Source organism: Hemicordylus capensis, chromosome 4, assembly GCF_027244095.1.
Source record: "Hemicordylus capensis ecotype Gifberg chromosome 4, rHemCap1.1.pri, whole genome shotgun sequence".
NCBI lineage: Eukaryota > Metazoa > Chordata > Lepidosauria > Squamata > Cordylidae > Hemicordylus > Hemicordylus capensis.
Genome location: NC_069660.1, coordinates 300,603,829 through 300,626,614, shown reverse-complemented (window position 1 = coordinate 300,626,614; position 22,786 = coordinate 300,603,829). Strand labels below are relative to the sequence as shown.

At 44.2% G+C, this 22,786-nt stretch overlaps 2 protein-coding genes across 11 annotated transcripts in view; one reads left to right on the top strand and one right to left on the bottom strand.

The window, feature by feature from the left end:
• The window catches only part of MTBP (MDM2 binding protein), a 44,780-nt gene extending 32,171 nt beyond the window's left edge, over positions 1-12,609 (bottom strand). For 4 of the 7 annotated variants that reach the window (XM_053246609.1, XM_053246610.1, XM_053246614.1 and 1 more), the window contains exons 1-8: positions 11,740-11,954; positions 10,087-10,167; positions 9,013-9,086; positions 8,776-8,924; positions 5,386-5,444; positions 4,092-4,236; positions 2,780-2,894; positions 1,241-1,381 (exon numbers count right to left, since the gene is read on the bottom strand). In XM_053246609.1, the coding sequence (XP_053102584.1) occupies positions 1,241-1,381; positions 2,780-2,894; positions 4,092-4,236; positions 5,386-5,444; positions 8,776-8,924; positions 9,013-9,086; positions 10,087-10,167; positions 11,740-11,812 (837 nt within the window). In that variant the 5' untranslated portion in view covers positions 11,813-11,954. Of the gene's footprint in view, positions 1-1,240; positions 1,382-2,779; positions 2,895-4,091; positions 4,237-5,385; positions 5,445-8,775; positions 8,925-9,012; positions 9,087-10,086; positions 10,168-11,263; positions 11,572-11,739; positions 11,955-12,543 lie in introns of those variants that run through there. The other 3 variants (XM_053246613.1, XM_053246611.1, XM_053246612.1) reach the window with 3 other exon arrangements.
• The window catches only part of MRPL13 (mitochondrial ribosomal protein L13), a 48,209-nt gene continuing 36,827 nt past the window's right edge, over positions 11,405-22,786 (top strand). Inside the window, exons 1-5 of one of the 4 annotated variants that reach the window (XM_053246617.1) lie at positions 12,254-12,301; positions 13,760-13,858; positions 14,419-14,542; positions 15,837-15,930; positions 19,718-19,778. In XM_053246617.1, the coding sequence (XP_053102592.1) occupies positions 12,269-12,301; positions 13,760-13,858; positions 14,419-14,542; positions 15,837-15,930; positions 19,718-19,778 (411 nt within the window). In that variant the 5' untranslated portion in view covers positions 12,254-12,268. Of the gene's footprint in view, positions 11,557-11,599; positions 11,801-11,915; positions 12,050-12,253; positions 12,302-13,759; positions 13,859-14,418; positions 14,543-15,836; positions 15,931-19,717; positions 19,779-22,786 lie in introns of those variants that run through there. The other 3 variants (XM_053246619.1, XM_053246620.1, XM_053246618.1) reach the window with 3 other exon arrangements.

Sequence of the window (22,786 nt, the reverse complement as noted above, 5' to 3'; positions counted from 1 at the left end):
TCCATTGCACTCTGCCCTATTTCACCTGCTGCGAAATTAATTCTTGGTATGAGCTGGTTATAAGCCTGGTTTCCAAACCAGGTGAATAACCAGTTTATGTGCCAAGAGTTAATCCTGCAGTGGGTGAAATAAGGCAGAATGTAGCAGACGGGGCAGGGGGAAGAGAGTGGGAATGAGCTGTACCTGCAGCTTATTTAGTGCTCCCCTGTCCCCGTCCCCGGGGCCACTACTATGTGTGTCACACTCTCGCTCTTCATTGACCACTGAACATAACATTTTATAAATTTTCCCCCATCTCACATGGCGTTCAATCCACCCTGATATCTACCAACGGTTAGCTGATTTACAAAAAGCAATTGCGGGGGGGGGGGGGGAGACTGTGCATATCCACCAGTGGCGAAGCATCCTGTGAAGCTTTGAGGCTGAGCCCACCCTCCAATTTTTTTTTAATCATCTACCAGAAGCTAACAACCAGGAATCATGAAGATATGTTGTATCATTGTTGTAATTCCTGATTCCAATTTCATCTACAACATTGTCTGAATGACAACTAGAACACCGTCATGTGCTCACAAGGCTGATGAAATCCAGCCTCTATTGGGAGACTCCATACAGCATGGCACACATGGGGAAAAGGTGGGGGGGGAAGGGCTACTTTAGCTTAATGCGATCTGCATGAGTGAGGCTAGCTTCAGTTAGGCGAAACCCTGACGGTGAGAGACGAGAGTACTCATCACTTTCGTTTCCACTTGCAGCTGTGTCGTTGTTGATTCAAGTGTATTACATTTCGTTCTTGCCTTACGTTTTCATGAATTTTAAGTTTAACACTGTGGGTCTGTGCAAGTTGAGTGATTGATACCTTTGCAAACAAAAAGAATTGCCAAATCGATCTCATCTTCAAGAACGTTTAAGGTACCTTTTTTCTTATTTGTTTTTCCTAAATAATTTTGATTTTCAGCCCCCCAGTTCCGCCTGATTAGCTTCGCCACTGATATCCACACTGTTCACAGTGGAAGTAGCTCCACAGAAATGGTGAAAGCTATTCCCTCCAGTGTCTGTGGACCCCAATGTCCCCTGAAGCCAACTTTGCAAGAAGCACTTCTCCAGCTCCCTTTGCCTCCCACAGTCTATCTGCTTTAAATAGTCATGACTTTTCTTTTTAATCTTGACTGCTCTCTCCAGCACTATTGATTCCTAAAAAGAAGTACAGTTCAAAAGACAGATCAAACACATGTTTTACCTTTGGCAAATGAAAGTTAGTATTCTTTGTCTGTTCCGTTTTCTCAGCAGCAAAGCAAGTATTTAAATGTAACACACTGAATGGCGTTCTTGATGCAGTACCTTTTATACAGAAGTCTGGAAAAGTAATTTCAGATCCAAACTGGAGAGAAGTGGAAAATAAAAGAAGAATAAATGCAAAAGTCTAAAACAAGAATTACTTTTCATTCTTTCTCTTCAAAATCAGTCAAAAATATTCATGAAGGACAAAAATTAAAATGCAGGTAATAGAATAATGAAACATTATTACTAATTAAGATAGTATAAGAAGCATTAAATGCATTTTAAAAGTAGCATGAGTAATTTAAGGAGAGAAATAAACTTCCTGTGCATGCACTCAGGTGTGCATTGAATGGGCTGAGAGCCAAGCACTGGAGCCATCTATGTTTTCCTCCCTCCCTCCTCAAAAATGGCTAGAGGAGGCGCTTGCCTGGCAGGCAGGGAACGAGGGTTACAATACTATTGTCAAATCTTGGTGCCCTCCATATACCTGCAGACACCCCTTTCCCCTCACTCAAAATCTCCTATGGGGGAAAATAAGAGAGGGAGGCATGTCTGCAAGAGAAGAAGTTAGCTCAGCATCCTTCACACTCCCCTCTTCTGAGTCAATCTCCTCTTTATTGTAGGTGATGTCTGCATACCTTAATCATTAATGATCACATTAACTTTGATTCATACTTTGCTTGCAAGTTTGTGATCCCTGCATTGCGCTTGTAATGATTAACAGTTACAAAGTTTCAAAGAGTTAAGGTGTTCAACTGGAGTTCCTCTCACAAGGGACTCAGCATGCTGTCACATAGTCCTGGCCCCTTCCTCTTCCTTTGACCTGCCTGGCACCTATGAGCTCTGCCAGAAAAGCTATCTGATGTATAATTGTTAAGGATTTTCTAGCTTAGGGTTCATTAGGGATGTGCGCGAACTGGTTTGGCGGTCCAGCATTTGGATGGTTCGGCAGTGGTGGGGGGTTACCTTTAAGGAGCAGGAAGGGCACCCTTACCCCCCCCCCACCACCTTCCCTGTCACCAGAACTGCTTGTGCAGGGCCACTCACACTGGCCACTTCCAGTAAAACGCTGACTGGGGCTGCAAGGAGGTATGAAGCAGCCCCGCAGCAGCGGTTTCGGCGACAGCATGGGTGGGGGAAATGCAGTTGGGGTGGTGGTAAGTGCACCCTCCCTGCTCCTTAAAAGGTAACTCCCCCCCTCCCCACCCCACCAAACCATCCAAACAGCGGTTCGTGCACATCCCTAGGGCTCGTGTGCATGATCAAAGATACCAAAGATTGATATTCCCAATCTGCAAGCCCTCCCTATACTCATAAGGCATTCCAGGCTGTTTCAGTCGTACACCCCAGTCACTACATTAAATACTCAAAATCAGGCATCATAAAGATTTCCCCCCACATTAAGCCAGTATTTTTTTTCTCACCAGGATGGGATAGCACAAAATATCTAAAACATACTTGAAACATACTTTTCATGCTTATTACTACAATATGGTACCTTTCGCTCCCATATCTGAATCTTTCCTCGCCATAATTCTCTGGAATCAATGCTATTTTTCAGGTCTTTTGGAGCCACAATATCTGCACAAAGATAATCTGCAACTTTTTGCCAACTATTGAAAGAAGAAAACATGTACGAGTTGTGCATTTTTCACTCATTCTTTCTAGCTTAATAAGTCAATCAATGTTTACAGCACTAAATACAAGTCCCCTGCCTATATATAGGATTCTCTAAGGTGTACCCATGGCAAATCCCATGCATGGCAGATCTCACGAGAGTTCACGAGTAGAAGCACCGTGGTGACTGGGCAGTGGAGATTCCATATACAGATAGGGAGGAGGAGCCTGTGAGAGCAGAAGCACCATGGTGATTGGGCAGTAGGGATTCCATATGCAGATAGGGAGGAGGAGCCTGTGATGGTTACGGTCAGTTGCTGCTATTGGTCGGAAGATGTTCTTGTTTGTAGAGGAGAAGACTAAATATATGGCTAATGGGCAGGGGTCTGCGAAGAGAGGTGTCATGAGGGAGGAAAGAGCCCCTTCAGGAGAAGGAGTCTGCCATTGTGTGAATTAGATGAGGAAAAAAGATGAACAAGATCTGTTAACTCAGGAAGCGGGGGAGAGAGAGAGAAAGAAGGGAGGAAGGGAGGGGAAGAAAGACAGAGGGGAAGAGCGAGTGGAGGTGAGAAAGAAAAGGAAGGGAAGAGAGAAAGAAGGAAGGGCGAGGGACAGGTCTGAACCTGTCAGTGGCCTGAGGGGAACAAGCGGCCATGACAGCACCTATTGGCAGCAAGAAAGGGCCCTGTCAACCACTGCTACTGTTTGGGGCTACTGAGGCCATTGGCAGGAAGGCAGGCAGGCAAGGGATGGGTCTGGGCCTGTCAGTGGCCTGAAGGGAATGAGTGGCGAGGACGGTGGCGGCAGCAAGGAAGGGCCAAGCATCCATTGCTGCTGCTGCTCCTGTGGGGAGGAGCAGGAGGAGGAGCGGGGCTCGGATGAGGGTAGGGAGGTCTGTGGGTATAGGGGGCTACAGCTTGGCCAATAGGCGCCAGTAATGCTGCAGCCGCAACCAAGAGGGTAAGGGGGATGGAATAAAGGGATGGAGGAGTGACCAAGAGGGGTGAAAGGGATGGAAGCAACCTGATGGAGGAGGTGGCGGCATGCGGCTCAGGTGAGAGTGGAGAGATCTCCGAGGTGAGGGGGGCTGTGGCAGAGGATGAGGGGAGCAATCAAGGACTAGCACGCAGATGCTCTGCACGGGTTAAGCTAGTACACATTAAGCCTCTTATCTCAGCAGGTACACAACTCACGTTTTGTTTTCATTTGCTACAATAGTGATTTTTGCTGTGTGCCATTCTCTCAGATGTTTCAAGGCACCAATAACAGGTAAGCAATCTTTCAATCGAGGGGCTTCTCTTTCTGAAGACTGCAGTATGACATCAACCATTGCTCTTCCTGTAAAATAAACAAGAAATAACTAAGTACACAAGCACTTTCAATTAACTACACAAGAAATTAGCAAAAAAATTAATGCAGTTTCATTGAAAACATCTACTATTAAGCAATTTAGGGAGAACTGTTAAAATTCATAGGAACATTCTTAGCTCTTCTTGAATACCAACATGTAGAGCATTCAAGTTTAACAAGATGTTTAAAATAGCCTGATCTCCCTCCAGTGCAAAACCCCTGCTATCCTAGAAGCGTTTTCATTTAGGATCACCGTTTTTTTAGCTTAGAAAGAACACAACTAAGGGAAAACACGCCTGCAGCATAGATCTGCCTTGAGAAAGACAATGAGAAAAACTGAGAGAAGAGAAAGGAGGACATTATATTATGAACCTTCTTCCATTTCTCCAACACTCAATTTGCAACAAACAGAATGATTTTCCAAGTCCATTTGCTCCAGGTATCATGAAGAGAGGGCATTTTCAGTTGTAGCATCCCAACTTTGGAATGTTCAAGTCTCGGAGATTCATCTGGAGCCAAGTCAGTTAATTTTTTGGCACCAGTGAGTATCTTTTTATTTGCCCAAGTCTTTTAGGTCTTGGTTCCAAAGCTTTTCTGTCAGTAAATTATTTTTGCTCTGCTTAGGAAGGTCTTTATTGATTTGTACTGATTTTACATCCGCTACTCTTAGAGCCCTGTGGGCTGAAGTGCAAATTAGCAAATGTCTAAATATAGTATAGTATAGTATAGTATAGTATAGTATAGTATAGTATAGTATAGTATAGTATAGTATAATGTGAGGTCACCAAAATTTGCAAAGTACTGACTTATAATTTCCACTATGATGCTCAGTCTTTTGGGATTCTTCTAGAACTATATCTTTACTCGTCCAGATTTTATGTTTGGTATGGAACACTGATGCCATTTTGGTCCCAGTATGCAAACACATCAATAGGGCAAAGACCCAACACTGGCCACTGAGAGTATTACATTTCCCAGTAATACAGATTATACATGGAGGAAGGGGGAAACATGTAAAGATAATTATATATGGTTTAATATACCAATGTGCAAAATCATTTGTGGCAGACATTTTATACCCCAATTCTAATGAGGAAGGGGGGAAAAGCAAACTTTTTTAAAAATCTCTTTGATTACCAGGAGCAGGAAGCTTATCTGCTAACTGATGTATACCCTCTGCAGATTCTTCATAAAGACTGAAATACAAAAATGGAAAAGTTACCATATTTCAAAAATAAAATGCTTTAAAATATCCAAAGCATTATTTAACATTCCAACACAAATGAAGTGGTTTATACAGCAGAGAAATGGCAGGGGATGGGTGGGTGGGGGGAGTTCCATGTCCCAAAGAAGCTCACAGCCTCAAAGACACAAGAGATTTTACCACAATGGAAAAAATACTAAGCTGGAATCAATAAGAAGATAAATTATGAAATTCAAATATCAGAATTACAATATATTAAGTTTTCAAACCTGGAAACAGAGAGCTCAATTCATTTTTAATTAGGGGCCTACAATCAATGTTTTGCCTGGTAAATTCAAATACTCCCAGTCAACACACTCCAAAATCCATGCTCTCTTCCTGCACCAAGCACATAATCTTCATTTCTAGAAGCAGCAGTGGCCAGTGATTTTCTACTGCTATCGTTTTCTAGGTGAAATTTTCCATTTCCAAAAGTAGACATTTTATGAAACAATGCAATGGAATGAATGGATGCCAATACAGCAAGTTGTATTTGACATTCTTATGGAGCAAGCAAAAAAAAATTCTGCTTGCACAAGGGGGAAGGTCAATTTTCACCAGTCTCTCCTTCCCTCTCCGATCCCCTGTGGCCCTCTGGAAAAAGTTGGCATGTGGCACAGTGTGTGTGTGGGGTGGGGCGGGGGAAGAGCCACTGCAGCAGGAAGGAGGGATCAGCAAAAGAGGGTGTGACATGGCCCACCTTCTGTGGGGTAAACAAGGCCTTTTATATTGGGGGGGGGGAATCATAAAACTCATCAGTTCTGAATAGTACATTTGATGCCACCACTCCTTATTTCACCCAAGGATCCAGGTCTGGGAAGAAGCACTTGTTTAAGCAGATATTTGAATGACTGAATGAAAGGCATCATGAGGAATTCTCAACAGACCAGACTGGGTTTCTATAACACAAGATACGAATCTTATTCAATTACTAAATAGTTACAGGAAAACATATAGGTATCTTTAAACAGACTAAACCAAAATGCTACAGCCTTACTATCTGTAGTTATCATGTATTTCTGTTTCCCCATCTGTCAGTTGGGATTATTTCTAAAGGTAAAGTTGCGCTGTCAAGTCGATGTCGACTCCTGGCGCCCACAGAACCCTGTGGTTGTCTTTGGTAGAATACAGGAGGGGTTTACCATTGCCATCTCCCACGCAGTATGAGATGATGCCTTTCAGCATCTTCCTATATCGCTGCTGCCCAATATAGGTGTTTCCCATAGTCTGGGAAACACAACAGCGTGGGGATTCGAACCAGCAACCTCTGGCTTGCTAGGCAAGTTATTTCCCTGCTGTGCCCTCTAGGACCAGTAATATTCTGACTGACCTCAGGCTTGTTTCATACACGGATGACACCTCTCTGAAGGCTTTCTCCCCATAGAGATAACTGACAGAAGCCCCTCAGAAAACTCTGTCCAAATCAACTATTCTTTCTTCCAGCACTCCACTCCCTCCACACACCTCAGAGCTCTCTTGATCAACAACTCTTCAAGCCTTCTGCCAACCCGGTTGGAACACTTTTACTATGCTGGGCGGGGAATCATCCCTTCCCCTTGCACAAGGAGAACCACTTGCAGTACTCATCATGCTTAGAATACAACCCATGATTAGGCACACTGGGCAGTTTGAAAGTTGAATTAACTGTCTCAGGCAATTACCCCTAGAATGTTTGAGAGCATATGTCCACATGTGCCTCTTATACACATGTACTTATTTGTAAACAGGGGGCAGAAAAACACCAAAGCTACACATAATAAACCCATATCCTCCAACATCTCATCAATGAAAAAATAGGAGCATGCCTTTGAAAGGGTAGGGGGTATGGTCAAAACAACTACTGCTAAAACTAGTAACATGAAAGCTTATCTCTGCACAACCCTAAATCAGCAACAGAAAAATCTACTGACAGTTAACAACCCCACTAAGGAACTACACAAGTTGTTTGACTGTTGTGGTCAAACAACCTGGGAGGTGTGATGTTCAATTTTTAGGAGGTTAGCCAAGCAACCTGGGAATTGTGCCATTCAATTCTGGCTACAAGTGTACCACAAATTAGAAGCAAATAATAAAAAATACATGCAGAGCACATTATTCTAGATTACCAAAGCAGTGGTACACTGCTAACAGCCAATTCTCATACCAAGGATTACTGCCCAAGCCCCCCACCCACAATTGCACATTGTGAAAAACTGGATTCCACCTTTATTTAATAAATGAAAGAGCATTTATAATAAACGAACGCACGCACACGGGGCACTTCCAGTCCGACATGCACCGGGGTGGCAAGCTGGTATTCTGCCTCTCCACGGAACCGCTTTTCAACACAGTGCAGGAAGGAGAAATGCGGCGGGGTGGGAGGAAGCATCCTTGCTGCTCCTTAAAGGTAACCCCGCCCCCCACAGCCGTCAAACCGGACAAACCGCCAGTCCTTTGAACCAGTTCGGAGGTCCATAACAGGGCTTCTGAACCGGTTTGTGCACTTCCCTAGCTTGCTCTCCAGGGCTGCAGGTCTCCAGAAATGTTCCCCCAAACCCCCAATCAGCCAAATTTTCAGAGAAAGAAACTTTTTTTTAAAAAAGAAAGAGCCTCAAAATGTCTCCATGCTCTAAAATGGTGGCTGGAAATGACACCAAAAATAATTTCCAGCAACTCTACAACCACAAACAGGCAAATTTTAGCCTATTTTCGCACAACAGATAGAGAAACCAGGTCTCTAAAACCCTTCAGTGGCTACATAAAACCATGGTGGCAAAGGCCATGGCCTACTTGTATCCTTCTCCCATTTGGGTAAACCACTCTGACCTTTCCAGTGGTCCTTATCATCACCTCGCCTAATTAAAGGCCTCAGATGAGGGATCCGCAAAGGTGACACTCTCAGACTACCGGCAGAGCCACTGTTCTACCCTATAACGCTAACCAGCTCCAACCCTAACCCATGTGCCTCCTCCATCCTGACCTCAGTTCTTGCAATCTCTCTTTTCCCCTCATGTGTCGGTGGCAACAGCATCCCATGCAAGATGTCCTTTCCCTGCCCCAATATTTTCCAACTCCACTCCCAGATTATAGAAATGAGCTCAGTTCCCAGCTCGTGTGTGCCTGCTGTCTGAATCTTAGAAAAATTAACTTTGAACTGTGATCCATAGTAGGAACAATCCACTGAAGTCAAATAAGTCGAATGTATTGATTTGCATGGTTCTGGTTTATAGTTTAGATTTTCTGATTCTTTAACTATATTGTTTAGCTATACTATTAAATTAATATTTTTTAAAAATCAAACTTACTCAATCAGTGATAGTTCCCTGCTATTACCATCTTCCTCCTCAATAGTTTGAATATCACCCAGGTATGCTTCGATATTTTTTTGAATCATGTCTTTGCTTTCATCTGTTCGTAGGTCAAAACAAATGTCCTCCCAGTCAGAACTGCAAAACTATTCAATTAAAAAGAACATTTCATAAGGGCCAGCCAGATTATAGTAATAGTAACATTTTGATAATTATATTACTTTATTAACTTACCTGATAAAATCCACATATTGACTGAATAGCAAAATACCATTCCTTCAAACCTGGGACCCCAGCCAGTGAACATGCTAAAAGAGAAAGCAATATTCATATTATCATGGGGGGAGGAAGTGAACTACAGTCCTAAACTTCATTTCCTGCTTCAAAGATGCTCAGGAGACCTAAGTGATTGAGTCAGATGTTCAAGAACTGCAGTGATATGCAAGCTGTTGCAAACAGCTACCCAACCCCCAAGTTTCTTATGTTTTAGATTTTTTAAAAACAAAACAAAATTACAATATTATTTCAAACACATCACTTCCTGTTACATCCTTAACTATCTTTTTCTTACCCCTGCTACTCAATGCTTACAAAACAAGACAATTTGCTCATTTGCTACAGACTTAGATCTGATCCATATACACAGGGCTCCCAACAGCAAACTGCTGTGGCTTTATAAACTGCAAAGTTTAAACATGTGGTTCTGAATTATTTTGTAAATCAATGTGTCAAGTACAGCCCTGAAATGATTTTCAAATGTTAAGATTCCTTTGTCTCCAACAACAGCCAGTTACATGTAGAGATGTGCACGGAACGGGTAATGGCCGGTTCAACGGTGGGGGGAGATCACCTTTAAGGAGCAGGGAGGGTGCTCTTAACTTCCCACCACCACCGGCGCTGTGTTTAAAAATGGTCCCGCGGGGCGGCAGCATACCTCCTTGCCGTCCCAGTGCACGTCAGACCAGAAGTGCCCAGTGTACGTGCACAGGGCACTTCTGGTCCGACGCGCACCAGGGCAGCAAGGAGGTATGCTGCTGCCCTGCGGGACCATTTCTAAGCACAGCACAGTGGGGAAAATGCAGTGGTGGGAAAGAGCACCCTCCCTGCTCCTCAAGGGTAACCCCCACCCGCTGTTGAACGGGCTGAACCTTCGAACCGGTATGGAGGTCCGGAAAAGGGCCTCTGAACCAGTTCATGCACATCCCTAGTTACATGCTTCTCCAATGCTCATAAGCAGTACATGCCAGAAATTGTTTATACACAGTGTCTGGTAATTTTACATATATTGCCATGTATAACTTCACTTACCTGGAAATTCTTCCACTTTTCTGTTTAAAGGGGCATTGCAGCTTGTTTTCAGTAAATCACAAATACTAGAAGCCATCAAACCTGCAAAATAGGTTTGTTTACAGGCACTTAACCATCACATATACTAATACAAATACAACAAATATCTATATACCATATGCAGTCCAATCTTAAGTAAAAAAAAATGGGATGCACGCCAAATCAGGAGGAAAAACGAAAAAGAAACCATGCAAAGTGTGGAGACAAAGGGGCCATGAAAAAGATGCCAATAATTGCAAAAACACAAATTGTGCTGCATTTAAAGATCCAGAGATCTATGTGGAGGAAATGAACGAGACACATATATCCATTTATCTATACCTAAAGGTGCTATATTAATAGTCTAGAATAAATAGATAACAATAACAATTGGTAGTCTAGAATAGCTAGATAACAATAGCAATTATCTTGCAGATAGTATCTGCACATGCATATAACCAAAATATTGCATTCCCACCCACAGAGGAAGCTGCTCGCTCCACCTCTGGACGATTCAGTTCTGGGTTTTGCCTCCATTAAATCAGCTCTCACCAGGGGGTGAAACCAGTTCTTATCTGCCTCTGAATAAAATGCATTTCAATAATTCAATCACATTTATTCCCCGAGAAAGGATGCTTGCTGTGCCTCTCTCTTAGTCACTTCTTTAGGCTTGCCTGTTTCCAAACCAGGCAACATTCCCCAAACAGTCACTTATGCAGAGATGCAACAGTTGGGCTCCTACAAGTCCATTTTAATTCTTTCCATAGTCTAACAGTTATTATTATTACATTTATATCCCGCTCTTCCTCCAAGGAGCCCAGAGTGGTGTACTACATACTTAAGTTTCTCGTCATAACAACCCTGTGAAGTAGGTTAGGCTGAGAGAGAAGTGACTGGCCCAGAGTCACCCGGCTAGTATTCATGGCTGAATGAGGATTTGAACTCGGGTCTCCCAGGTCCTAGTCCAGCACTCTAACCACTACACCACGCTGGCTCTCCAGTGTGGTGTAGGAGAGCCAGTTTGTCACACCAGTTAGTCACACACACAGAGACAGCTTAATGTCACAAAACCATACACAAATGAATGTTCAGAAGGATCCACAACAATGTATTAAAAAAAAAAACAACCGCTGTCTTTTCCAAGTGGATCAATTAATACCAATAGATAGATGCCCAATTGTCCAAGCAATATCCTTGGTAACATTCCTTTACAGGAGAGACCACGATCTGTTATCCCACACCTCCAAGTGCAAGTCTCGTTATTTTACTCCTCAGGGGCTTCTCAAAGTTGGGTCCCCCCAGATGTTGTCATCGAACTCCTGGGCTTGGGCCGGAATAAAGATGGAGTGATCGAACTCCAACAACTCCCGTCATTCCCAGCCACCCTGGCAGCTGTCGCTCAGCAACATCTGGGGGCCCAACTTTGAGAGGCTCTCCCTTAAGGCCGCACAGGCAAGCGAACCTAGGAAGGAAAGAAGTGTTTGTTTATTGAGGGTGCCTTTAGATACCGCCGCCCCCATGCAAAAAGGTCCCTGGGCGGCATTATGCCCTCGAGAGACAGCATGAAGCGGCAGAGAAGACGCAGCCCGCCTGAGGGAGGAAAAAGGCTCCCCCTCTCCGCTCCCGCCGGGATACCTGAGGAGGGACCTTCGCTTCCTGCCTCGCCTTGGCGGCCCCGCCAGCTCATGAGGAGAAGGTACCGGTCCATTCTCCCGGGCAAGGCGCCGCCGCCGCCGCCCCGCTTCGAATCCCCCGCGCCACTGGCTAGGCCCCACCCCGGCCGGCCGCCTCAGCGGAGGCCCCGCCGCTTCCGCTTCCCGCTGAGGGAGGGAGCCGGCAAGGCTGCGCTGTCGCCGAGGCCGGCCTCGAAGTTCCGCCGGGGCCGCGAGGGAGCCGCGTCCCACCGCCGCGCGGCGACATGGCGAGCTTCACTAAGGCCGCGCAGGTAATCGCGCCGGCCTCTCATCGGCCCGGCCCGGCCATTTGCTCCTCCACTAAGCTGTTTCGCCGGGCGAGGGTGGTGGTGGTGGGGGGGGGGGGGCGGGAGTGGGGGGATCTCTCTGAAGACTACGATCCCGTGTGGGTCTGTTTGCTGGGAGGGAACCGCATTGACCTGGGTGGGCCTGACTGGAGCGTAATTGAAGGGCAGGGATGCCCAAGTCAGATGTCCCAGAGGGGCAGAAACAACCGTGAGGATGTATGGGGGGACGGGTGACCCAAGTCAATTTTCAGTGCATTGACTGTTGCAGTAAAATTAATTATGAAGATAAATATTAAAGCAATTGTTGGTTAGTTGTGTCCTTCCCTCCCTCCACATGGGCCCACAGTTTTAAACAAGGAGAGTGGGCAGGAAATAAGCCCTGCCCTTGCTCAGTCAGTGGGCAGCTTTCCAGCCCCACACAAATGCCAGATTTTGGGGCTCCTGCTGTTGCTGGCTACCTGGGCCACCAGAAATGGCCCCCGTGGGCCGGATCTGGCCCCCGGGCCTTATGTTGTGCAGGGCTGTTTAAGGGGGAACGGGATTGGGCTGCTGCCCCCTCCTGGCAGGGTGAATCAGGGGTGCACAACTCACACGCCCCAGTGGGCCAGAAACAACCATGACAGGGGGGGGAGAGAGTTCATTTGCAGCGCATTGATTATCACAGTAAAATTAATTATAAAGATAAATATTAAAGCAATTACTAGTTAGTTGTTGGTGTTTTCCCTTCCCGCAGGGGCCCACAGTTTTAACCAAGGATAGTGGCCAGAAATTTAGCCCTGTCCTTGCTCAGTCAGTGGGCACCTGACTGTTCCAGCCCCACACAAATGCCAAATTTGGGGACTCCTGCTGTGGGCCGGATCTGGCCCCCGGGCCATATGTTGTGCAGGGCTAATCCGGGGTGACTTCACATCGTCTGGATCCTCCTGAGGCATTGGCAAAGAGAGGGGAGAAAGGCTCTGACCCTCACCACACTTACTTGGGAGTTAAGCCCTGTGGGGTAAACATGCCTCGGAGTGCACTTTCTATCTGGGATGGGTGGGTATGGATATCTGTTTTTAACTGGGAAGCTGGGATAAGAAGCCTTGACTGGCGTAAAGAGATCTAATGGAATTAAAGCTTCCTTCCTTTTGAAGCATGTTTCCTTAGGCAAACTATCTTTCTTAACTGGGGAGGAATGGGTACTGCATGCTGCCTTTCTCCAGTCTTTATTCTTTGTATGTATGTGTACATTTTGTAGGGTAAAATGTAATCTTTGCATTTACATCTTATTTCAGAAGAGTGGGGCTACAAAGCACATGTTTAGAGTAGAGAAAACATTAAGAATACCACTTTAAATGGTGCAGCAGGGAAATGCTTGTCTAGCAAGCAGAAGGTTGCCTGTTCGAATTCCCGCTGCTACTATATCAGGCAGCAACGATATAGGAAGGTGCTGAAAGGCATCATCTCACATTGTGCGGGAGGAGGCAATGGTAAACCCCTCCTGTATTCTACTAAAAGGAAACCACAAGGCATGTGGGAGCAAGGAGTCAAAATTGACTTGACGGCACACTTTACCTTTAAATATTAAGAATAGGGTTAAGATGGGATTTAAGATGGGTGTGTGTGTTTGAGATGCATCTGGGGGAGTGAAATAATTGAAGAAATATGTTGTGGAATGCCAATGTCGTTTTCCAGATTGTTCTTAACAAAACATATATTGGATTGTCAACGCCCAGTTCAGATGGCTCTACTCGTTCAATAAGCTCCAGGGTAGGGAAGTTTCTCTTTAGTGAGGTTGGTATTACTTTGGCATTCTCCTCATCCTCTATAGTTCTGTGCAAATAGGTTTGATGTCAAACATGTTTGACTATTCGGGGTTGAACCAAACCACTCCCTGTTCGGTCCGACCCTGGACCAAAACCCCCCGCCCAAGCCATTCAGGGAGTTCGCAATTTTTTCTTTTCAAATAAAAGAATTTTTTTTAAAAAAAATCGTGAACCCCTGGACCGAACTGGGACGGGGTTCGAGGGGGTGCTGGACCGAACTGGCCCAGTCCAAGTCTGGTTTGGACTCGAACTTAACCAAGTCAGCCAGTTCCGTCCACACCACTAATCCTCTACTGTACAAAGATGAACACTTAAGGGAAAGTGCATCACCCTTTAAAAACTAAACTGAGCAACTCTGTTATATTAATCATGACTTAGATCCTCAGAGCAAGTTAGTTTTAAACAGCTAGTGTCTGACTGGAAAATTTCATAATGTCCAAAGCATCACCCCATATGTGATGCGAGTGGGTCATCTGGTGAAATACATCTTTTCTATGCATTAACTATATTCCTGTTATTTTTCCTAAGCAATGGGCCACATTTGCACGATCCTGGTATCTTTTAGATGCGAAAATGCAGCCACCAGGAAAAATTGCAGCCATGGCCATCATCCGACTTCAGGGGAAGCATAAACCTGTGTACCATGCGCTAAGTGAGTACTGTCCAGGATTGAAACAAGTTTGATGTGTCAGTACTGATTTATTTTCAGCACTTAAAGTTTTTTTCACTGTATAAAGTGGGGGAGGGGTCAGTGTTTTCTTGTTACAAGATTCCCAGATATTGTTGACTACAATTCCCATCATCCCCAGCTAAAGACCATTGTAGCTGGGGACAATGGAACATGTAGTCAACAACATCTGGGAATCCCTGTTACAGGGAACACTGGAGGGGTTGTGAGCTAATTTGAGTCTTGTGTGGTATGTTTTTGTTGTTTGTTAAAATTCCTATAGTGTGGATGATTAGAAAGCAAGAGTACATATTTGGGAACTCATTATTATTAAGCTGTATTGTTAAGGCATAGCTGTAGTCAGTAATCCTGAGTATGCTTTCTTGCTTAAGAATGTAAGATGTGTCTTTCTAGATCAGATCAAGATCTACTTAACCCACTTTTTTTTTTGCCAAAATCCCAGTAACCAGCATTTATGTTTTTTGTTGTTTTTTTAATTGTACCCCGTTGTATGAGCATAGCTTTCAGGGCAGCCAACAACATTTTAAAATTAATGCAGTAAAACCATATAAGTAGTAGCATAAAGCAATAATTTTATGGTGGGGGGGAATTAAAGCCAACACAGCTGACATTAAAAAAGGCTTGGGGAAATAGAAAGATCTTCACCTGCTGCCAAAAAGATAAGGAAGTAGGTACTAGGTAAGCTTCCCTGGGAAGAGTGTTCCACAGATTAAGCATCAGACCCGGAAAGTAGGGATGTGCATGGAACCGTTCAGCGCTCATAACTGCAGCCAAGCTATCTGTATCAAAGAAGGGTCACCACTGGTTCACCAGCCAGAGCAGGTATGCCACTTGGTATCTAGTGACAAAGTTGTATCAGTCAGCACCCCCAAACTGCAAACCTAATCTTTTAGGAGAGTGCCACCCTATCTAGAACAGGTTACCAGGTCAGACAAAGCACCTACCAGCAAAACCTCAGTTTATGAGCTCTCACCCAATCCATTACTGATTCCACACACCAGTTCTGCTCTTCCACAGCCTCCCCTAAATCAGTTGAAACGTAAAAGTAAAGTTGGGTGTCATCATTCATGACCCCATCAGTAGTTGCTGTGAGGATCACCAGAAAATAGTCGGTGGTCGTTTATATTTATATTTCAAGGAGTTGAAGATCAGTCTATTCATGTTGGGACCCATTACAGTTATGTTGTTTTACATTACTGGAGCTGTTTGGTTTCTGATGATCTTTTTGACTAAGGAAGCCTTTATTTTCCTCCCTAAGGTGACCTTGGAGATCATGTTGTCATAATAAATACAAGGCACATTGCTTTTTCTGGCAATAAATGGGAGCAGAAAGTGTATTCATCACATACTGGGTAAGTTTTCAATATTCTCAAGAATAAATATTGAACAAGTCAGTATTGTGGCCACAAGATGACAATATTGTAAATAGCTTTTAATGTTGGTTTCCCCCCCCCGCACGGTACTTATATATATATATATTTCTTTAAAAAAAAATAGAAAAGAACATTTCATGTTTTCTAAGATACAAATGCCAGAACTGCTTATGCAACACTCCCCATCTGCCTTTTCCCTCCCAAAGCAAGGAGCTTTTTTCAGGCATTAATCTTAAGACGTTGGTGTATCATTGTGAACAAAGAACCCCTTCCCATTTGCCATCTGACAAGTTAGTTGGGAGCCTGTCATAGCCTTAGCACAGTAGGCATGCATTGAACCCTGGGGCTGAGCATTAAACCCCAGGGAAAGAGGTGGGGGGCCAGATGCATGCTGGGAAAGAGGAGGGGAAAGAAGCTGGGAAGGGCTAAAAAGTGGTCCCTGGCAAACTAAAGAGGAGAATCTCCACTGAGATTGGAGCTGGGGCTTCTCTGCTCTGCAGAAGAGAGGGAATGTCCCTGTGTTGAAGTGGCTCAGCAGCTCCCCCACAGCCCCGAGGAAGGGATTTCTGAGTGCTAAGAAAATGGGTCTTTTGCTTTCCTCTGCTGCCACCTACTGGCTTCTCAAGGGCTCAGAATAAACCCACTGACTGCTGCTTAAGTTTCTTTCTTAAAGAGAAGGCTTCTCCTCAAGGTGGGTATGGATACCTGCCCTTCCTACCCATCCACTATTGCCCATCATGCATATTTCACATTGCTTCTCTCACTCCCAGTACTGCATGACACAGCGATATCGCGTGGCTTTGTAGAAATGGGCCCTGCCATGCTGGCACCCTGTAGGTGTAGTGAAGAACTCCCTAAGTTGAATTTGTCAGTCACAAATTTTCAGTGTTACATTAAACTTCACTGGATGAAATGTAGCTCTGCATGAGATACTTAAATCTAATGATTTGTTACTGATCTGATCTAAATGCTGCACTGAAATTGTCATTCTCGCTGGAGTGCAGGAATCAGCTAAAATTATGCTGGCAGGCCAAAAGGGCAACTAGCAAATTTATGCAGTCAGTGCCTTGGAATAAAAAATTATAATTTGAAAAGCAGAAACAGGCATTTCAACAAGATTGTCTGAGTGATTTAAAATATCATGAGAAGCTCTTTGAAATATCAGCATTGTAGCAAAAAAACTGTGTTTTGAAACAGTTATTAAATATAGGACTTAACTTTGTAAATAAAGGTAATGGTAAAGTTGTGCCGTTGAGTCAGTGTTGACTGCTGGTGACCACAGAGCCATGTGGTTTTCTTTGGTAGAATACAGGAGAGGTTTACCATTGTGAGATCATGCCTTTCAGCACCTTCCTATATCGCTGCTGCCCGATCTAGGTGTTTCCCATATTCTGGGAATCATACCAGCGGGGATTCAAGTCAGCAACCTCTTGCTCCCTAGGCAAGTCATTTCCCCACTGCGCCATTTGGTGGCTTGTAAATAGTAATCACGATATTCAAGTTTTGTACAGTTCTAATTTGTTTGTGCAGTTAGTGGTTTTACTGTTACTTCAGTAGAGTCAGGATTTTATCCGTTTTCTATAAGAGGAAAGCTTATGGCATTTACAATATAGCTTTGGGTTTACAGGGCAGCTCCATTGAAATAATATGGTTGAGTTTATTTTTCCCCAGTTGTCTCATTAGTGTAATAAACTTAAATTGTTAAACTGACCAAATAAGGAGAGTAAGCATACTTGTTCATTTTAAATTATAGGGACTGCAGTTCTGAATGTCAGTTTTAAATTCATGCTAATTTTTTATACACAGTTATCCAACTCTGAACATTTAGAGCCATTAGGAGAACTGTTGATAGAAATTTACGGCTAATGCAATGCTAGTGAACATACTGTCACATCACTGACTGGCACCTAAAATTAATCCTATATAATAAAAGGCTTGAGTGTGATCCCGTGCGCCCGTGTCTTTTTCAGCAGTTCTGAGCATGCGCGGAGCGCATGCTCAGAACTGCCGAAAAAGATACAGCCACCCAGACATGGGCGGCCATGTTTTTTAAAATTAAGGGACAGACCACTCAAGCCTTTCATTATATAGGAGGATTGAGGGCCAAAACGGCTCATGTAAATGGCCCCGCCGCCGCCAACCGGCCTCCCGCCCCCCCCAGCTGTTATTTGCTCCAAACCCCCCGCCACGTTTAAGGGCCAAAACGGCCCATGAAAATGCCCCCGCAGCTGTCGCCGCCAACCGCCCGCCTGCCCTCCCAGCTGCCGAGACCTCCTTACCCATGCCAGATCTCTGTAGCCCCGGGCCACGTCCTTCACTCGAACACATTAGCTATTTAGAGAAGGAGAGAGGAGATCGCATGCAGAGCTCCTCTCTCTTTAAAGCCTTTTCCCTAACTGGCGCTATGGACGCAAGGGACGCAATAACCGTCCTTTGCGCCCAAAGCGCCAGTACGGGAAGAGGCTTTAAGGAGTGAGGAGCTCTGCATGCAAGCTCCTCTCTCCTTCGCTAAATAGCTAATGTGTTCGAGTGAAGGACGTGGCCCGGGACAGAAGAGGACTCGGCAGCTGGGCGGGCGGGTGGTTGGTTGGCGGCGACAGCCGCGGGGTCATTTTCATGGGCCGTTTTGGCCCTAAAAGGGGGGGGGTATAAAGAAATACTATGAGGACGGAGGGGGGGAAACCAAGAAAAATAAAGAATATTAATTACACAAAACATAGCCTCATAAGTATGTGAGAACGAAATAACGGAGAAAGAAGAGCAGGGGGGAAAGGAGGTAAAAAGGAGAGACACAGGGACAAGGGAGAGGGGAGAGGGGGGGAAAGGGCGGAGGAGAACAAAGACAAAGAGAAAGTGAGAAACAAACAGAGAGAGAGAGACAGACAGACAGGTTAAAAAAAAAAACCAGGGACACAAAGAAACAAACAAAAAAAGGGAAAAAGAGATGAAGAACGCATGGGGGGGGGGGGGAAGGCTAGCGCCCATTATTATAACGGGCTAAAAAATACTAGTAAGCAATATTATAAGTCTAAAAATAAATATGGCTTTGAAATACATGTACTTCTATTAAATAAATAAGTGTGGTGGGTAAGACAGAAGACAGTGGTGGTGAAGAGAAGCCAATTCATAACAGATTGGCAAATAATTAAAGAAAATCACTGGAAAATATGCCCTCGCCATCTTCACCATACTTTCTTCCTCACCCCTGTTCAGGTATGTAACCTGTATTATAGGCCCAGTTGGTAGATTGCCCAGCAAAGTAGCAATTCGTGGTGTTTTTCCCCCCAAGATAGGGCAGGGATTTAATTCTGGGAATTCTTGTCTTGCTTGTATGATCAGCTACAAATCTAGGAGTGAAGCTTCTACAGTATCTAGTAGGCCTGTGCATGGCCCAAAATGTCAAGATTCTGACTTGACAACATGACAGCAACAAAGTTGGGAGGGGACATGTTGAGAGGGGATGTGTTGTGTGTGTCAGGTGAGAGATCCAACATGTCTGTCAGACCTTCTCCTCCACCTTTGGTGGACACCTTTTGTGGGGACAAGGGATGGGCTCTGTTATTTGCTCTTGACTCCAGAGGGAGCACACACACAGCTTCATTCTGTGGCTTCGTTCTAAAAGGACTCTCTTTTTCTTTATATTACTTATCTTTCTAGATGCAAGGGTTGATGTACCCTTGCATGGTATAACAGCCATTTCCCTCCAGTATTATAAATATCTTCCCTTGGTATGGAAATTTACTTGTTTTTGTAATTTGTGTTGTAGGTATCCTGGTGGATTTCGACAAGTGACAGCATCTCAGCTTCACCAAAGGGATCCAATAGCAGTAAGTAAGAATCCTTCCCCTCTCCTCTTCATGCCATATCTGAAAATGACTTCCCAGCCTTCTGTCTGGGATATTCTGCCAGCATTCTGAACTCAACATGTTCCAGGCAGAGTGCCTGATTGTGTGTGTGTCAGTGCTGCAGGTACTGTCTTTTCAGAGGCACACCACCCTGGAGTGCTTTTTTGACTCTTCCTTGCCCTTTCTCTCCCACAACAAGCAATTGCCCTCCACTGAGACCCTTTCATGTGATTACTGAGAGCCCTACCACATGTTTGCCACTGCTTAGTACTCCTCCGTGTGATTTGGATGTCAGCATGATGCCCATACTAGACATAACAGATAGGGAAACAACTATGCTGCTGTTTACTCCTCTTTTTTCTTTTTCTTTTTTTCTTTTTGGCCAAATTACCTGACTAGATTGTAAGGAAATGCGAGAGGATTGTTGTTTGTGTCACAAACAATAGGGGATGGGGGATTAGCCAGGGTGGATTTGATTTAAATCAAACTGATTTAAATCACAATTTAAATCACAATTTAAATCACTAGCAGGGTGGATAAAAATCAAAAAAATCCGATTTAAATCAAAAAAATCCGATTTAAATCAAAAAAATCCGATTTAAATTAAAAAAATCGGTTTTTTAATTTAAATCAGATTTTTTTGATTTAAATCGGATTTTTTTTTATTTTTATCCACCCTGCTAGTGATTTAAATCGTGATTTAAATCAGTTTGATTTAAATCAAATCCACCCTGGGATTAGCTCAGATCAGTCCCTGGCAGCATCTGCAGGTACTGCTGGGAAAGACTCCTGCCTGAAACCTTGGAGAAACCACTGCCAGTCAGTGTCGACAATACTGAGCTCAGTGGACCAGTGGTCCGACTTGGTATATAAGGCAGCTTCCTATGTAATATCAGTAAGTGCTCATGATATTTATTGTGCAGAAAAAGTCACTTTTAACCACTTCCCTCTTCTCTCTGTCCTCACTGCAAATCTCCCTTCAAAAACTGTCTCCATCTTACTGTCTTACTTTCTGTTTGCAGTTTGATTCCAAAGGTCATGTCTTTCTTTCCTGATGCTGTGATACCACCAGTCCTCTAAGTTCTTGCATTGACTCCGTATCATGCTTTCCATCAACCTCAGTGTTGTTCTGGTCTTCACTCTTATAGCTCTCTGCACCCAGCTGTGCCACCTCCTTAGTCTCTGCCTCACAACCTTTTTCATTCCCCCTATTCTGCACAAGCTCACCTTGTCCCCCCACCATTTTCTTCCACTCTAGTTGCTGTTCCTCCTTCCAGACTGTTCCCTAAGCATGAACAGCTTCCTCATCTCTGTCGAGTTGCTTCTCCTTCTTTCAAATCCCACTTCTTTGGCAAATTCTGGCTTATCTTATTAGTTGTGATGACTTGGGGTCACCACCTCCCATGTGTATAGAGAGCATAAGAACATCCCTGCTGGATCAGGCACAAGAAGCCCATCTAGTCCAGCATCCTGTTTCACACAGTGGCCCACCAGATGCCGCTGGAAGCCAAAGGAAAAGAGTTGAGGGCATGCCCTCTCTCCTGCTGTTACTCCCCTGCAACTGGTACTCAGAGGCATCCTGCCTTTGAGGCTGGAGGTGGCCTATAGCCCTCCGACTAGTAGCCGTCAATAGACCTCTCCTCCATGAAGTTATCCAAACCCCTCTTAAAGTCATCCAGGTTGTTGGCTGTCACCACATCTTGTGGCAGAGAATTCCACAAGCTGATTATGTGTTGTGTGAAAAAGTACCTCCGTTTATTGGTCCTGAATTTCCCGGCAATCAATTTCATGGGATGACCCCTGGTTCTAGTGTTATGTGAGAGGGAGAAGAATTTCTCTCTATCTGCTTTCTCCACACCATGCATCATTTTATAGACCTCTATCATATCTCCCCACTGACGTCTTTTTTCTAAACTAAATAGCCCCAGGTGTTGTAGCCTAGCCTCATAAGAAAGGTGCTCTAGGCCCCTGATCATCTTGGTTGCTCTCTTCTGCACCTTTTCCAGTTCTACAATGTCCTTTTCTAGATGTGACCAGAATTGTATGTTTTTGTATACGGCATTATAATTATTTATTTATTTATGTATTTGAAATATTTATACCCCGCCCCTCCAGTGCACAACTGCTTGGGGCGGCTCACAACAATATGATAAAAACAAGATAGAATAAAAGTAATAAAATTAACTAAATCAAAGAAGAAAAGAAAAAAGAAGGGAAAAAGTTGTCAGATTAAAAACCACAATCATTAGGTTCAAATTAAAACTGAAAATTATCAAAAGCTAAAGAACTTACCAAATATAACAAAAATAATAATAATGGAGCATTAAAAAGCCTCCTTAAAAAGGTGTGTTTTAAGTTGGGGTTTTTCATCCCAATGTGCATCACTTTATGCTTGCAAACACTGAACCGCATTTGCCATTTTGTCGCCCACTCATCCAGTTTGGAGAGCTGTTTTTGGAGCTCCTAACAATCTTCTTTGGTTTTTACTATCCGAAAGAACTTGGTATCATCTGCAAATCTGGCCACCTTGCTGCTTACCCAAACTTCTAGATCATTTATGAATGATCTAGGAAATTCAAACTCTAGCTTCACATTGGACTTCAGAGAAAGAGAAGCAGCAAGAGGGACTCAGGCTACTTCTGCCTCCTGAACAGGAACAATAGACCTGTGGGCCTGGCTTTGGTGCAAAGTCAGGCCTCACTCTTGCCTGCCTCTCCTGTGCTTCTAGACTTGCTCCATGGCTCAGTAGACTAGACTCACAGCTATGTCATGCTGTGAAGAGCTGTGTATATACAATAGGTACCCTGAGGTGATGCTGTCTAATACTCTAGACTTAACTTGTGGAGCATCTGCCAAAGCATACCACTTTGTACACTGTAAGCCTTCAAAGTAGGACTGTGCTCCTTCTATATTGTGATCAGTGTGTTGTTGACTCTCAGTGAGATATGCCTCTAATGGTGGCAGTGTTTAGTCTGCTTGTAATTAAAGCC